Source organism: Pygocentrus nattereri, chromosome 6 (assembly GCF_015220715.1).
Source record: "Pygocentrus nattereri isolate fPygNat1 chromosome 6, fPygNat1.pri, whole genome shotgun sequence".
Taxonomy (NCBI): Eukaryota; Metazoa; Chordata; class Actinopteri; order Characiformes; family Serrasalmidae; genus Pygocentrus; species Pygocentrus nattereri.
Genome location: NC_051216.1, coordinates 21180853 through 21195906, shown reverse-complemented (window position 1 = coordinate 21195906; position 15054 = coordinate 21180853). Strand labels below are relative to the sequence as shown.

The 15054-nt window shown below is 38.8% G+C and overlaps 1 protein-coding gene across 2 annotated transcripts in view; it reads right to left on the bottom strand.

Moving 5' to 3' along the window:
- Positions 1–787: 787 nt before the first annotated feature.
- The window catches only part of LOC108424338 (FERM, ARHGEF and pleckstrin domain-containing protein 1), a 57156-nt gene continuing 42889 nt past the window's right edge, over positions 788–15054 (bottom strand). For both annotated transcript variants that reach the window (XM_017692302.2, XM_017692301.2), the window contains exons 15-26: positions 13938–14027; positions 11865–11998; positions 10872–10953; positions 9733–9970; positions 8086–8285; positions 7907–7996; positions 7717–7799; positions 7350–7459; positions 6367–6542; positions 2722–2829; positions 2235–2386; positions 788–2084 (exon numbers count right to left, since the gene is read on the bottom strand). In XM_017692302.2, coding sequence (XP_017547791.1) covers positions 2009–2084; positions 2235–2386; positions 2722–2829; positions 6367–6542; positions 7350–7459; positions 7717–7799; positions 7907–7996; positions 8086–8285; positions 9733–9970; positions 10872–10953; positions 11865–11998; positions 13938–14027 — 1539 coding nt within the window. In that variant the 3' untranslated portion in view covers positions 788–2008. The remainder of the gene's footprint in view (positions 2085–2234; positions 2387–2721; positions 2830–6366; positions 6543–7349; positions 7460–7716; positions 7800–7906; positions 7997–8085; positions 8286–9732; positions 9971–10871; positions 10954–11864; positions 11999–13937; positions 14028–15054) is intronic.

Here is a 15054-nt window from a genome sequence, read left to right as displayed (position 1 = left end):
TCTGACCATTTGAAGCAATGGATGTGACCTGCAATCTAATCCAGTGTGAATCCAGTCTTCGTTAATACCTTGTGAATATATACATGGCCTGTTTCCAGCTATAAAACATCACGATAGACCCACAAGTCACTGTAAAGAAGCTATTCTTAAAATATGCTTCAATAGAAGACAACTCTATTACTGCTCAGTTCAAATACAGTCTTTGTTTTCAGTAATTTTGTTTGACACACAAGTGGGTTGGCCTGGTCAGACGAAAGGCCCCAGAGTGGCGAACTGAAAGCTCATTAAGAGAGCAGCTTACTTATTAAGAGCAGGGAAATCCTTCGTAGTACACAAGACCAGCTGTTCACGTCTCCATCATTTAACAGATCCACTAAAGATCTTACCAGGAGAACCCTCCCTGCTCATCATCAGCAGAGCTTCACCACCCAGCACTTATTGGAAGGCCACATCACGCCATGCTTTGTTCTCAGGAACTCTTTCAGGAGGCTTTTACCAAAGATGCATGGGAAAAACCCTTAGCTGAAACCTAATTAAAGCCCCATTCATTGCTTTTATATTGCTGCCATCTAGAGGTTGGAGCAGCAGAATGTATACAAGGCAGCTTTGGCAGACATGATTAACCCTAGTCCAACTAAAACGCTCTTTAATGGAACATCTCCATTTAGGCCATCTCTGGGCTTAACCTGTGTCTGGAAAATCAGCCCACGCAGTCCCGGCAGCCCAAAAGCAACTTCAGCTCAAACACACAAGTCACAGAATGTACAAAATCAAACAACTCACATTATTCAGGATGTTCAAATGTGTTTATTGCTTTCATATCCATAGAGCGCTCTTTGTTTCTCTTTCTCTTCTTATTTATCTGGAATATGAAAACCTCCTTACTCTGCCCGTAGATGCTCAGGTAGCCACGCCAAACTCCCTCAGCCCTTCAGTTTTCACATATAAACCACTCTGACAGACCTTCACAATGAGGCAGCCTTGTCTTCTGAGAGTATATAGTGTTTATGAAACTACAAAATCATGTTTAACTCTACACTTTAAAGCTTTACTTCCTCAATGGCATTCTTCATATGTAGCTTCTGACTGTGGTTTTTGCATAAACTGCAGTGAGGAGCATGGCTGTTCTAATGCCGTGAGGTGTGGCTTTATTAATATGGAGTGGGCTAGATTGTGATTTTTCTCCTAAAACGGCAGCGGTGGGAAATTTAACAACCCTGAATTAAGAAATGTCATATCAATACTAATATAACGAAAGAAAAGACATAAAATACATTTTCATGTAATACTTTTTGAAGTACCTTAGATATCTTAATGAGAAAATCATGTTTAAAATTTCTTCTTCACTTTTTGTTTTAAACATTTTCTGTGGAAAAGTTAAAGCCACCTACATTTTTAAAACCTCTCCAAAATGCAACTTTACAGAGGCTCCTTATCATCAATGAATGAAAATTGTACTTTAAGTCTGAAAGACATCAAAAAAAGTTTGGCACATAGACTGGTGGATTACAAGAAGAGAGTCTGTTAATAGCAGTCATCAAAACATAGAAAGTTGTTTTGCAAGTTGTTTTGCAGAAATAAAATGCATATGAAGTTACTTATCAAAAATCAGGGCACCAGTATCGAGAGGCCTCCATTATGAAGTAACAAGTGACACTTATGGCAGACCAGAGTGCGCACGGATAGATAATTAATCATAGTATATAAAATGAGATTCTATAAAAGAGGCAAACAGCCCAGTAAAAATGCAGAAAAATGCAGAAAAAAGCAGATATGCACAAAAATACGACGTTCAGCGGACATGTCACCGTTTAAAAAAAAGCACCAGGACTCTTCATGGGGACTGTCAGACGCACTGGATTAATGTGTCTTATGGTGTAAAATCATGATAGAAAACGCTGATGTCACAAAAAGTGATTTTTGCTTAAAGAGCTAACACAAACTGACCATCAAGGTCAGATCATACACACATACACACACACACACTAGCTCCCTAAGGCTGTATGGCTCAGTAGGGCTCTTTGCGGTTGAGATAGCGAGTTCTGCTGGATGAGATGGTGGCACTGCGAATCACTTCCATCCACCTGCACACAACAAAGCAATACTTTAGTACTATAATTAAAAAAAAAAAAAAACCTCAAACACACTAAAAGTGTACAGTATAAGATTATTTGTATTGTTCTTTTGGTAACAGTGTGATGTGTGACAATCAACATAACACATGCTTAACATACCTCTCAAATGAGTATTCGCTCTCAGATCTGAAGTAATAGATGTGGGATTTAAAGTGAAGTTTGAACACGTAGTCTTTATGGATGTTCTCAGACTCAGCTGGCACAGTTACAGAGTAACCCAGCAAAGGCAGACTGGCCAATGGATACTCATCCTGAAAGAGGGAAAGCAAGAGAGAGGGAGAGAGGGACAAAGAAAGTGAGGGACAGGGAACAAGGCAAAGTGAGAGAGAAAGGGAGAGGGAGGGAGGAGGAAGATGGAGATACAGCAAAAAAGGGAAAGGGAGATGCAGAGAGACATGAAAGTGGCAGAGAGCAAAAGGAGAGGGAGAAAGAGAGAGAGAGATATGTAGGGGGAGAGAAAGAGAGAATGAGAGGGAGAGATATGAGACAAGCCCCTCATATAGCAGCATGCAGACATTCCACTGGGATTTGAGACATTTACAGAGTAATGTATTTAGTAATGCAAAGTGTGTGTGTGTTCATTCACCTGGTGTGTTTTGTAGAAGAACAAACTGAAGTTTGTAAAAACCACCCAGAGCTTCTGCCAGCCATTACTGTTCTTAAATTTCCGTAGCAGGTTCCCAGAGAGCTGGTTCTAGAAAATAATGAAAAAAGAGCTCAGAGAGTGCACATGTGTGTGTATTACAGGTCCATTTGCACAATACTGTGCAAAAGTCTGAGGCACATGAGAAGCTTTTTATTTCCTCAGGGGGAAAAAAAAAAAAAAAAATAGAACTGACTTTATGACCGTCCTCGTGTTTAAATAAACATTGCTTAACCTCTTCTCATGGCAGTCTAGTATTAGTTGTAGTCATCATCCAATACTTAGTTTGGTCAATCAATCCTTCATTAAATTAAATCAGTTGTGCTGCTGATGTACTCTAACAAATCAGTGCGATGGCTGGTGGCATCAAGGACCTGGAACCAAACCTCTTCTGACCAGTTTTTAAGAAATCAACTATTTTTTGAAAGCAAGAAAATCTTATGATTGGCTATATTTATATTAATTTGTATTAATTCTATTATATGGAGTTCTCACTGGCAAAAATGCATGTAGAGGATGCAATGAACAGTTTAAAGCAATTTGCTTAGGAGGTGTCAAAGACTATTGAACAGACACACAAAAATGAGAATACACGCCACATTGTAGGTAATTTAAAAAACAGTGTGTTTGAGAAGTTGTCCTAGAAGAAATACACTCACACTTAACACCCACGTGCCACTTACTTCCCCCTCAACTCTAACCTCCTGCTGTAAGCCAGCAAGCTTTTAAACCCAAAAAGCACGAGGGCAGTCTGGAAACTTGCCAATTATGGCAGCAGTAGCAGGGTAACTAATCCAAGCAGCAGTAAACAAACTAGTACAGATCAGTGGGTTATTCCAGAGAGGTTAAAGTCTGTGCAGTGTTAGAGATTTTCATGCAGGTCAAGCATGAGTAAAGGGTTTTTTGCAAGATCTTTGACGAACCAGCAATAGTTTTCAGAAAGCGTATGGAAATCACTGTTCAGCTGTGTCTTCATTTTACTGCTGAACACTGACATCTAGTGGACAGAATAAGCCACTGCAAGCCATCCAGAGCACCTGAAAGTAGGGATGCACTGATATGGGAATTGTAAGCCCACACAAATACATTTTTCTTTGACATACCGGTCAATGCTGATGCCAATGTCAAAATATTACCATTCATAAAATGGTACTACATCTACCTGGAGCACACTAAATACATAAACTACTATCAATTATAAATATCAGCCAAGTCTCATTATCTCTAATTCAATTTTTTAATCCAATTATCTGCTGACATGATTGATATCATTGTGCATCCCTACTCTAAATGCTTCAGATGTAAGCCACTCTTCAATTTCCTTACATAAGCAGAAACAAGTCAAGGTATCAGTCATTAGCTTAAACATGCTTAAGATGTTCTGTGCTATGGATACCTTACATAAGCAGAAACAAGTCAAGGTATCAGTCATTAGCTTAAACATGCTTAAGATGTTCTGTGCTATGGATAAACAAATTAAACATGCACCATTTCAGCAGAAATGCAGCATTTTAAAACGGCTGCTTTAAGAAAAGACAGCATGCAGTTTTTTGTGGATTATAACTAAGTATATACATTAAGGCATTACATAGGGGTGTGACGATACACTGAGTCCATGAATAGATTCACAATACCGATACTGGGTCAATTTGATATTCGCACCATATTTTGAAAGATATTTGAATGAAGAAAAATGATGGATATACATGGATATATAATAATATTGTTGCACAACTGACTAATGACACTAGAGCTGTGATGCAGGAGGAGTGCTGCAGTGAGCAGCTGATCATTTGCAAACCTTTGTGTAATTGCACTGGATGTCACAATTAAAAGAATGTCTATTCTGCATTAAGCATTGTCATATGTCCATGATGCATACGGTCAAAGTTTTGCATTGCAATATTGTGAAGTCATGTTTAGGACTGCAAAAACAATTTTTTCCCCATATGAGTACGGTGTTTACAAAATAAATGATAAATTAAGCTAATTAACCAGTTGTATGTAGTTAGCTACCTAATATATGGAATGTTGTGACAAGACGAGCTGCTGAACGTTCAATAGTTTTGAAGCAGCCTGCTAAATACTTTAGAAACTAATACAGATTCAAATACTTCAGTGACTGAATAGGGGCAACATTAGCTCATTTTGTCAAATCATTTACAGTGTGGACTATGCGTCCTCAAAGAGTAGTTCCGTTTGTCAGAACATCAGCATGGAGGGCTAACTTAGTGTGGAAAGTGAAGTAAGACTTGCATGTGTTATGTGGTATCCTTCATTTTAAGAAAATGCTCCCATGTGTCTTTTTTCCTTAAGTCATATGCTCACATATGTACAGCACTATGCATCCGTTTCAGTGACATCATGCAGCAGACATTTTTATCACCAGCTGTGTTTGAGATAGCCTACTACATACTGATTGTGCCCAAATGTAGTAAGTAGTATGCATTATGTGACCAAGGTACATTTCTCCAGTACGCCAAAACTACCCAGAAGACGTACTATACCAGCCAAATATTCCAGTAGGCAACCAGAGCTCTCTTCATGATATACCGCATCCCAAAATACAATGCGGTCATTAGAGAAGGCATAAACACTGCCTGTTTTGCTTTGCAAATTTGATATCCTTTTAGGGATACATAAGTTAATTGAAAGGAAAGCATTTGTCCTTCTGCTGCAGGCCCCCATCAGTTTGCTCTTTCTCTAGACAGTGATCGGAAGGCTGAAGAAAATGGGGTGCATATTGAGATCAGTCTGGCTTAGTTTCTGATGTTGGCAGTCTAGTTAGGCCCAGGCAAATGGGGGCTGCAGTGATGTCATAAGACAGATGAATAAGTGAATTGTGTCCTCTTTAGGTTAAGTCATTAACCAACTGGTTGGACAACAATTTGAAATGGTTAAAAAAAAAATTTGATTATTTACAGTCGCCATTATCAATAATGTAAAATATCTGGTTCAGTCTTAGTTACAATGCATTGTTACACCCCTAATAAAGTTATGAATATATTATCATCAATATTTTGGTGAGGGGGGTGGTGTTGTTCGAACAGGAGCAGTTTGATGGTTCCTGGTGAAAGAGGCAGTCTGAGTCTGGGTGTGTTACCTCCAGACTGATGCAGCAGTCAGTAAAGGAGAGACTCTGCATTCTGTACCAGCACACTACAGACACAGGCACTGCTCCCTGCCCCCGTGAGACACACACACTCACTGCAGCACAGGACTCTATACACACACACACACATACATATACACATATACACACACACATATAGAGGGAGGCCAGGGGTAAAGAGGCAGTTTCACAAGGAGAGGAAGGGGTTGACACAATCAGACAACAAGACAGACACAGACAGAAAAAAGAAAGAGAGAGAGAAAGAGGACAGTGAGTGAGGCATGCGTTAATACAAACACAGAGTCAGTGAAAGGGTTAAGAGACCTCAGGAGACACACTGGAAGGGAACATGGGTAGAGTGAGAGCGAGATAGAGAGACACCACTCCTGCCTAAAGCAAAAGTTACACACAAAAACACACACAGTAAACGAGAGGGAGGAGAGAGAGAGGTGATCAATCAGTCGAAAGCCCGGTACCTCCGTCGCTATGCTAAAGTCCAGCATGGAAACGCTGGTGTTGCGATGCCAGCACACATGAACCGTGGTGTTGCCACGGTGATGTGCTGAGCTGTTGCCATGGCGCTCCAGAGATGTGCGCGACCCACCCAGGTCATCCTCTGACTCCACCTCCGAAGCCCACTCCCCTGGAGACTCTGAGAACATTTCAGTAGGTTAATGTATCCTCACCTTTCCACAGCACGCAATCACATTTCATAGCACATAATCACTCTCCCACACAGCAGGGATGGACAGTTCATCAATTATGTTGATCAAATATCCACATTTTGAACAAATGGCATTTAAAAATCCCAATGAAGAAATATAGTCTGTTATGAAAAAAAAACTCATAATACCTCATTTTTTTCATGGTTTGATTTTTTTTTTTTCTGGACAACATTTAAATCTGCTGCTTTTTAGCTGCCCTAACAAAAATATATATAAAATATAAAAAATATATAAAATATTAATTGTACTAAATTTAAAATGTAATTTACAAGGTTAAAGGTTAAAACTTCTATCATGACAATGACAATATGTGTATTGTTATGATAAAAAAACGAAAATATAGAAGGTTCGGTTGATTCAGTGATTTATCTTTGTGTTGTAGGTACATGTGATTTAATGTAATGCCAGTGGACCTATTGCCCAGTAACACAAGTTTGGCAAGTTTGGCATCAGTAATATAATCTTGTGGCAAATACATGCCTAATATGCTACTGTATTTATTCAAATACCTAGTAAGTTTATATTTCTGTATATTTGAATAACTACCCATCCACACTACATACACACACACAGTGTAAAAGCACAGTAAATCTGGTGATGCTCAGGCAATTAGCAGACATTAAGACAGTCATGTGCCTTTTCATGGGAGAAGAATTCAAGTGTTGTTCAGCTTGGTCTTTATACTAGTACATCTGATTGGCCCATAAGCAGAATGGAAAAAGGTGTGTACTTACTGACATCGTTGCTATTGGTCAGCAGGCTTGCTGAAGGTCCATTTGAGTCCTCAGCCAGATCCACAGCCATTTTTAAATCCTCCATCCATTTCTCCATCTCTGATACAGAACTATAGTGAGAGAGACAGCAAGTTTGTTTAACTCTTTACTACAGTGCTAGGCTGCCTTGGGTATCAAGATTTTATTTCCTTCACCATGCATAAATAACTGAAAGCCATTACTGATTCTAGAAAGCACTTTATCAGCTGAAGAGCAGTGAGGGAAATGGGTATGACTAGATGTACTATAAGCGCCAGAGTATAAATAAATGAACTAGTTAATGGTTTATGGTTATGATTTCTGCAGTGAAAATTAGTGTGTACATTACCTTGCTGCTACCACCACTGACTGGCGCTGGGTGACCAGAGTGAAGCAGTGAGGAACTCCCCACTCCTCTTCACTCTCCCTGATCTACAAAGCACACACATACATTCATTTTACTACAGATGCTGACAGTAAAATCAACATTATCACATCAAAGATTAAAGAAGGAAAAGAGAAAGTAACAGAGCTCATACTGTCATTCCACGGAGAGGAAGTTGTCCGTGTACTTTAAACTGATTGGATGATGTTATCCCTCGACTCGTATACAGTAGCACGTCACTGAACTAACACATACACAAGCAGAGAGTGATCAGTCGCCTATAGAAATATATAAGCATGTACATGCGTGTGTTCATGTGCATGCTGTTCTTACCAAAAAAAACATGCGCTGTTGCAGGCCTTTCCCAGAAAGCTTGCTCAGGCAGCCCAGTCTGATGAATTCACGTGTTGGGGTTGCCAGATTGTCCACCCCAATCAGGTCTTTCTGCAGCTCCAGCAGCCTCTGATAGTTATCAGTTTTCAACATGCTGGAGTGCAGCAGAGCCTCCAGCTCTGACACATCAGCCAGCGCAGCTACAGAAAAGTGCAAATATTCATCAACTTTAGAGAGGATCACATTTGGGAAACACACACACACACACACACACACACACACACACACACACATATAATGTGTGTAAAACAAACACCAAATCTTACAATTGTATTTAAAATTGTTCCTTATGTATTAATAGAGATACACAGTAATACTGAAATCATATCCACACTGACAGATAACTGCATAAACAAATTCTAAGCACTGGACAGATGTTTAAATTTGACAAGATATTTCAATCTAATATTTGACAACATATTTACTGTACTCAGGAAGAGCAGAACATTTAGGTGATGCTAGGGTTCTACATTTTATAAATATCTATGTATTTGTATTGGCAAATATGTACATGAAAAATATTGCACAGCATCTATGCACAGTTCCTATAGGTGTGCATCCCTATATATTACTAGTTATCTATTTCACAGGACATCTTTGCCTTTTTGTAATGCATTTTTAGAGAGCACAGTTATACATATTCATTAGGAAAGAGCAATTGCTCTTAATGGCTCACAAAACATGCTCACCCCATGCAAAGCAACCACATGGTATAGAGTGTCCTATCTGATGGATATTCTCATGACATGAAGCTTGCAAATGCCATACAACAAAAGCGTCAGGACTATTATTATAAAAACAGATTTACTTTATATGCTGCAGTCCCGTGCTAGCATAAATCTTGATATGAGAACCAAAGGGCTTCTACTCTGTTTTCAATACCGTCTTACATGAAAATGTTTTCAGGTAGCTGGAGCAAAGAACTGTTGGCTGATCATAGTTCTTTGACTGCAACACAGCCTTTCTTACTCAGGTTCGATCCTTGCTAGCAAAACATGTGAGCACGTTTGACAGTCAGATGCATCCACTTGAGGGGAATGTGTTACTGATATGTAATTAGTGAATTATAGATAGTTTTTCAGTTGTAATAAAAGGTCTATATACCTACACCACAACCTGAGTTTAAAGATCTGGGGAAATAGACCATCACATTTCTGCCAGTAACCATGGAGACCTGGTGCATGCATTTCCCATTCTAATAATATTTCAGAATCAGAATCACTTTTTAATTCGACAAGTATGGCTGAGCGCACGTACGAATGACATGTAACATACAGAAAAGACCAGACAAGCACACATATTTAACTAAAGGACAAATAAAATAAAAATAGTAAAAAGCAGAATGTAAAAGCAGCTAAACAGATGTGTGAATATCTGTCTGAGTGGACATATAATAACTATTATATACAGAATATTACAGAATAATAGGAATATTTGCAAATAAGCATCATGTCACAGAGGAGTTACACTGTAAAACAATAAGGGAGGATTGTTTTATTGGGGGTTTTAAGAGTACAAAAAGAACTCAGGATATGCCTGCTTCAATGTAAGGATTAGTTGTGGCACTAAAGGTAAAGCTCCACTCACCTCTGCAGTCTCTGAAGTCAGGGTGTGTGGCGGGATAGTGTTTGCACAGCCTCTCAAGAATCTGTTTGTAATGCAGCAGCCTGTGCAGCGGCCTCAGGATAAACACGTTTAAGGGTACGTAACACACCTTCTGCAGTTCAAAGTCTCGACATACGTTCTCCAGCCTCCGCGATGCGCGGCACGCTTTCTCCAGCTCACTCACACACTCTGAATGTTTCTGCAGCTGGGCTGTCAGCGCCTGGCAGAGCACACACAAACCAGTTATTGTCACAAACTGTTTTAAAATGGATTGTAAAATAACCTGCAAGAGATGGCATATTAGAATTGAGGGGCTGTACCAGAAGAAAATGGACTGGACATCGAAGGGAAAAACAAATGAATCTGATCCAATTCTGTAACAAATCTAGCCTGAAATAGTATTCACTCATGTTATGTTGTTAGCAGCATAGGTGGCAACCCATCTGGTTTACCCATGTAACAGTTTTTCCCACAGTTTTGGAGGTATACGATAATTACAAAAGTTTTGGCAAAATACTTTGGACAATTAACATCAATAGTTCTGTCGTGTTTGTTTTTCCTGTCTTTGTTTTTTTAGGCTTTTTTTTTAATGTGCTCAGACAGAGGTCGGTGGTTTACGGATTGTAAAATTTTGTTTTCTGTACATAAACAAAACAGATATTGCTTCACATGAGAAACGAGCCAAGCCATTAGACTTGCAAAGGTGCTGTAATATGATCGTCAATAGAGGGATGAAAGTTTAGTTTCTGTGTCTTTCAGGACAAAGATGCCCTACATTAATATTAACTCCTCAATATCACCTTACAGATGATCCTATCCTCTCTTTGACTGCCTTTGATTGTGTGTGTATGTTTATTTACCAGTATGTGAGGTGGGTTAGCTATTTAACTGCCAGAAATATGTATGAAATACTTCAAATATATCACAGTAAAGAAATTCAAAATTGGATTGAAAAATTCTAAATTTAATTGAATGTATTTCAACATGACAGCTCACTGGAAAAGAAAAAGTAGTATAGGGCCATTTCAAACCTATTTTAAAGATGTCCCCATGTTCAAAATATTAATGTTACATTACAAAATACAAGATGCTGTAAGACTGTGCCACTGTGACAGCCTTACCTTCAGTCCCTGGGTGTTTTTCAGCATGACGTCTCCAATGCGCTGGTAATCTCCTTTAATATGGGCATTCGAGCGTCCTTCCCTGCAAACACACAGTGTTTACATCACTTACAATCTGTTGTTTTGGGTTTTAAACATTTGACCTGAATCAGAGACATCGCCACCAGGTTAATGTGCAATGCCTTGGATCAACAGCAGATGTCGCTGTTGCACAGTTTTCACTGACGACAGACTGATTCTGTATGCATGTGTGTGTATGCTTTGCCCCATGTTCCAATTTCAGTTCCAGTTAGGAGACCAAAAAAAAGAAAAGAAAACAAAAAAACAGAAGAACACTTAAATGACTATACATTCATGAACAGGATGGCTTTTTATTCTCAGTCAAACTTATAGACCGCTACTATACATAGCATGTTAGTACTGATGGATGATTGCTGGATTGGATATCAAAATATATTTTAAAACAAACAAACAAACAAACAGCTCATTTTAAAGCTTGGCTTTAAAATTGTAAAGAATTTTTATGATTTTAAAGGAATATTGAATAAGTTAATATCGGCCAATACTCAAGGTTTCAATACTGGTATCAGTACTGGAAAAGAAAAAGTGGTATCATGTCATTTCTAACTGTTACTGATATTTCAGTGACCAGGCTTCAACAAGTTATATAATGGTCATAATGATGAAAGTATCGGTAGTGAAGAAGGCAGCATAGCTTTGATTTCCTGGCAGGAACTGTACATGTCACCAATGGGAGTCAGACAGCACACGGTGTCATGGAAACAGAGACCCCAAGACAAGCAGGACCTCTGCTGAGGATCAGTCATTGCCAAGGAGATCACGACACTCCAAGATTAGTCTGTGTGTATGCATTCATAAGGTGTTTCACCCTTATTAGAATTCTTTCATAAAACACCAGTCCTGCCTTTATGTAAAGTCCCATCGATATGCATCTACAACAAGACTGTCTGAAGCGATCTATGTATTGCTCACCATAAAGCAAGTCTCTGCTCCAACTCTTTGAGGAAGTCCAAGTGGTAGGAGTGCAGAGGCTCGAAGCTAGACTTCAACAGGTTCTGCAAAGACTCAGGAGTGGACTCCTCTTTATCCAGAACACTCTGGAATGACTGTACACATACATGCACATGTTAACATATACAGTAGCTGTCAAATCAAAACTCATACCTCATTTTTTCTGTTTTATAGATGAAAAAACTGATGACCAGTGGTTAGTGCTATTGATAGCTAGCACCATCAGTTTCTAGATCAGTGACTGACAGCCAGGATTTGTTGAGGGTTGTGTGAATCCCCAAAGACTGCGTGATGTATTTGCGTAATGCATGTTGGAAATTGTAGTGAGAGAGCACTGATGAATAAATGAATACAAAAAAATTCCAAACCAATAATGCTGAGGAGTTCAGTTGTACACTACAGAATACTACACATTATACAGTACTGTGCAAAAGTCAGAGACCACCATTCATTTGTTTAGCCACTTAATGCTAGTTATTTATTTTTCAGCACAGGAAACAAGTAGAAAACAAATATTAAACATAAATGTACACAGAAGCCTTGTACATAATGTAAACGTTTTCAGTATTGATTGGGTCCACTTTTGCCATTATTACAGCTTCTATTTCTACTTTTAATTTCTATTAACTTTCTTAAAAAAACTGAAAATCTACAGGAATGTTTTTCACACCTCCAAAGCTCAGTCTTGGAAGTAGGTTGTATTTTCTGCTTCTCACAAATAAAGTAATCCCAAACACATTCAAATGTTGTTGTGGTCTGGCTGTTGGGGTGGTCAGTCCATTGTTCCGAGAACATCACCAACTTCTTTGTTCTTCTTTTTCATTTTCTCTTTTCTTGACAGCTACACATCCTTTTAGACTCATACTGTTGAGTTGTCTTCTCACAGTAGAAGGATGAACGGAAAGTTTTGGTGGTTTACTAGGTCTTGCAAGACTGTTAGGAGTATATCTACTGTTGAGACTATATCTTTTAATAATGATTTAAACTGCATAAAAAGTTATACTATTACTTTCTCCTTCCTTATGCAAGTGGATTATCCTGTGTCTAATATCCTCCTTGAAATTACGTATTAATGTGTATTTAATCAGAATTTAGTCTGTAACTTAAATAAATGAAGGGTTAAATAAATGGTCTCTGACTTTTGCACACTAAGCGCTAAGGCTAGAAAATCCCTTTAACGTTTTATGAACATTTCATGTTGAATGGCATAAAAAGGCATTCAAAGGCATTCAAAAAACCTGCAATAAAATATTGTTATATTAACATACATAAAATTTAAGAACATTTTGTACTTGTCCTACAAAGTAACTGTTTTGGAAATATGAGGTTTTGTTCTGACAGCAGTGATATGTACATTTGTATATCAAACAGGGCCAGTAGTGTACTCTTCTAGCCACTAACACTGACAAACTGTAAACACAAAAGGCACCAACACTCAACTGCAGCTCACTCCATCTCCCACATACACACACTTACCCACATAATTGGTTTCCTACACAAACAATCATTTGCTTTTGTATTACACAACAAGACAGTAAATGGACCTTAGTGGCAGTTCTCACTATACTAGAGCTGCACTGGCTGTTAGACACAGCTGATGTTAAACGTTCAGTGTGTGTGTGCACATGGGCCATGTATGCGGATTAACCCAGTGTGTGTCAGAGTGGATGAGCTCAGTGCTACTGTCCCTCAAACTCCCAAGCTAAACTCCAGATTTAGTGTAAACCCCCAGCTAGCATGCAATCAATCAGAGATCAATCAGCAACCACTCTGGCCTTGGAGCGCTACAGCTCCAGCTAAGTGATCTAATTATCGTCTCACTGCAGGCTTGGGCCAGCCCGGCTAGACAGTGAGGAGAGGTCTAGCAGACAGAAGCAGTGAAAGAAGTAGAGAGAGGATTACTAAGCTACAGCTGCACACATGCACAGCCTCTGACATATCCAGCTGTTACATTTATAGAAGTCTGCCATGGCCTATTGCAACAACGAACGCTTTATCCATTCATTCACAGTCTATGATTCATTCTTTCATTACCAAGGTGATGAGCTCCAGATCCTTCAGGTAAGTCCTCTCAGTGGTGAGCAGCTCTTTAGCGATGAAATAAGCCTTGTCAGTCGGAAATCTCTGCAACAGAACCACACACACACACACACACACACGTTTGTTTTAATATAATGTCAGAATGCAGGTCCATATATACAATAAGGTGCAAAATCTGACACCATTAGTAAAAATGCTTTTATTTTGCATTCCTTTTCAATTTAATACAAAGTTTTGCTTTAATGACCACAAGCAACTGAGCTGTGCAAAAGCCTCTGATGATAGAATCAAATCCATACGAGAGCCATTAGAACTGATGTTTCGGGATTTTTTTTTCCTGTTGTTTATTGTATCCCACTGTATGCCCTACATGTATTATAAATAGATAAGTATCTACATGTAATATAAATTGTAACAAGCCTAATTCTAAACCTTTATCTCAGTAACCAAAAGCTGTTTTCCAGATTTTTTTTAAAATAAGTAAAAGCAAGTAAAAATCTATCTTTCATAAAAAAATATATTTCAGGAGCATCTTGTTGACCCCATCACTGCAGGTTAGTTGTTTTCCATTGTTCCTACAAGACATCCTGACAGGCAGGACACTGTGCAGCATTTTCTATTGTGTTGAATGGTTGTATAGTTAATTGTATGTTATAACTTGTAGAAGTTTTTTTTTGTCAGTGTTTGTCTGTATAGCTGTATTTGTCTTTTGCACAGTTAACTGCTGCTCTCCTGTATTAAATTCAGCACTGTGTAATGGCGTAACCATTTTGTTCCTCACTCAACACAACACTGCTGAGAACAAATGACTGATCTTTGTTTTGAAAATGTACAAAAAACATGCACACACACAACCCATCAGGTATAAGTGCAACACTGCCATGCATAACCAGTGTATCTCACTTGATGTTTTGCTAAGTTTTTATTTGGCAGAGGCAGCCATAACTTAAACACATTGTTTGTACAGAAGCAGTGCACTGTGTATAGCTCTGCTCCAGTTACAGCAGATCCTGAGTGTTGTTCCACTCCATAAAGGGATCTATGCTGAAACAACACCGAGCTTCCCCAGAAAACATGGCCCTGTTGTACTGGGGTTTAATACCAAGGCAGA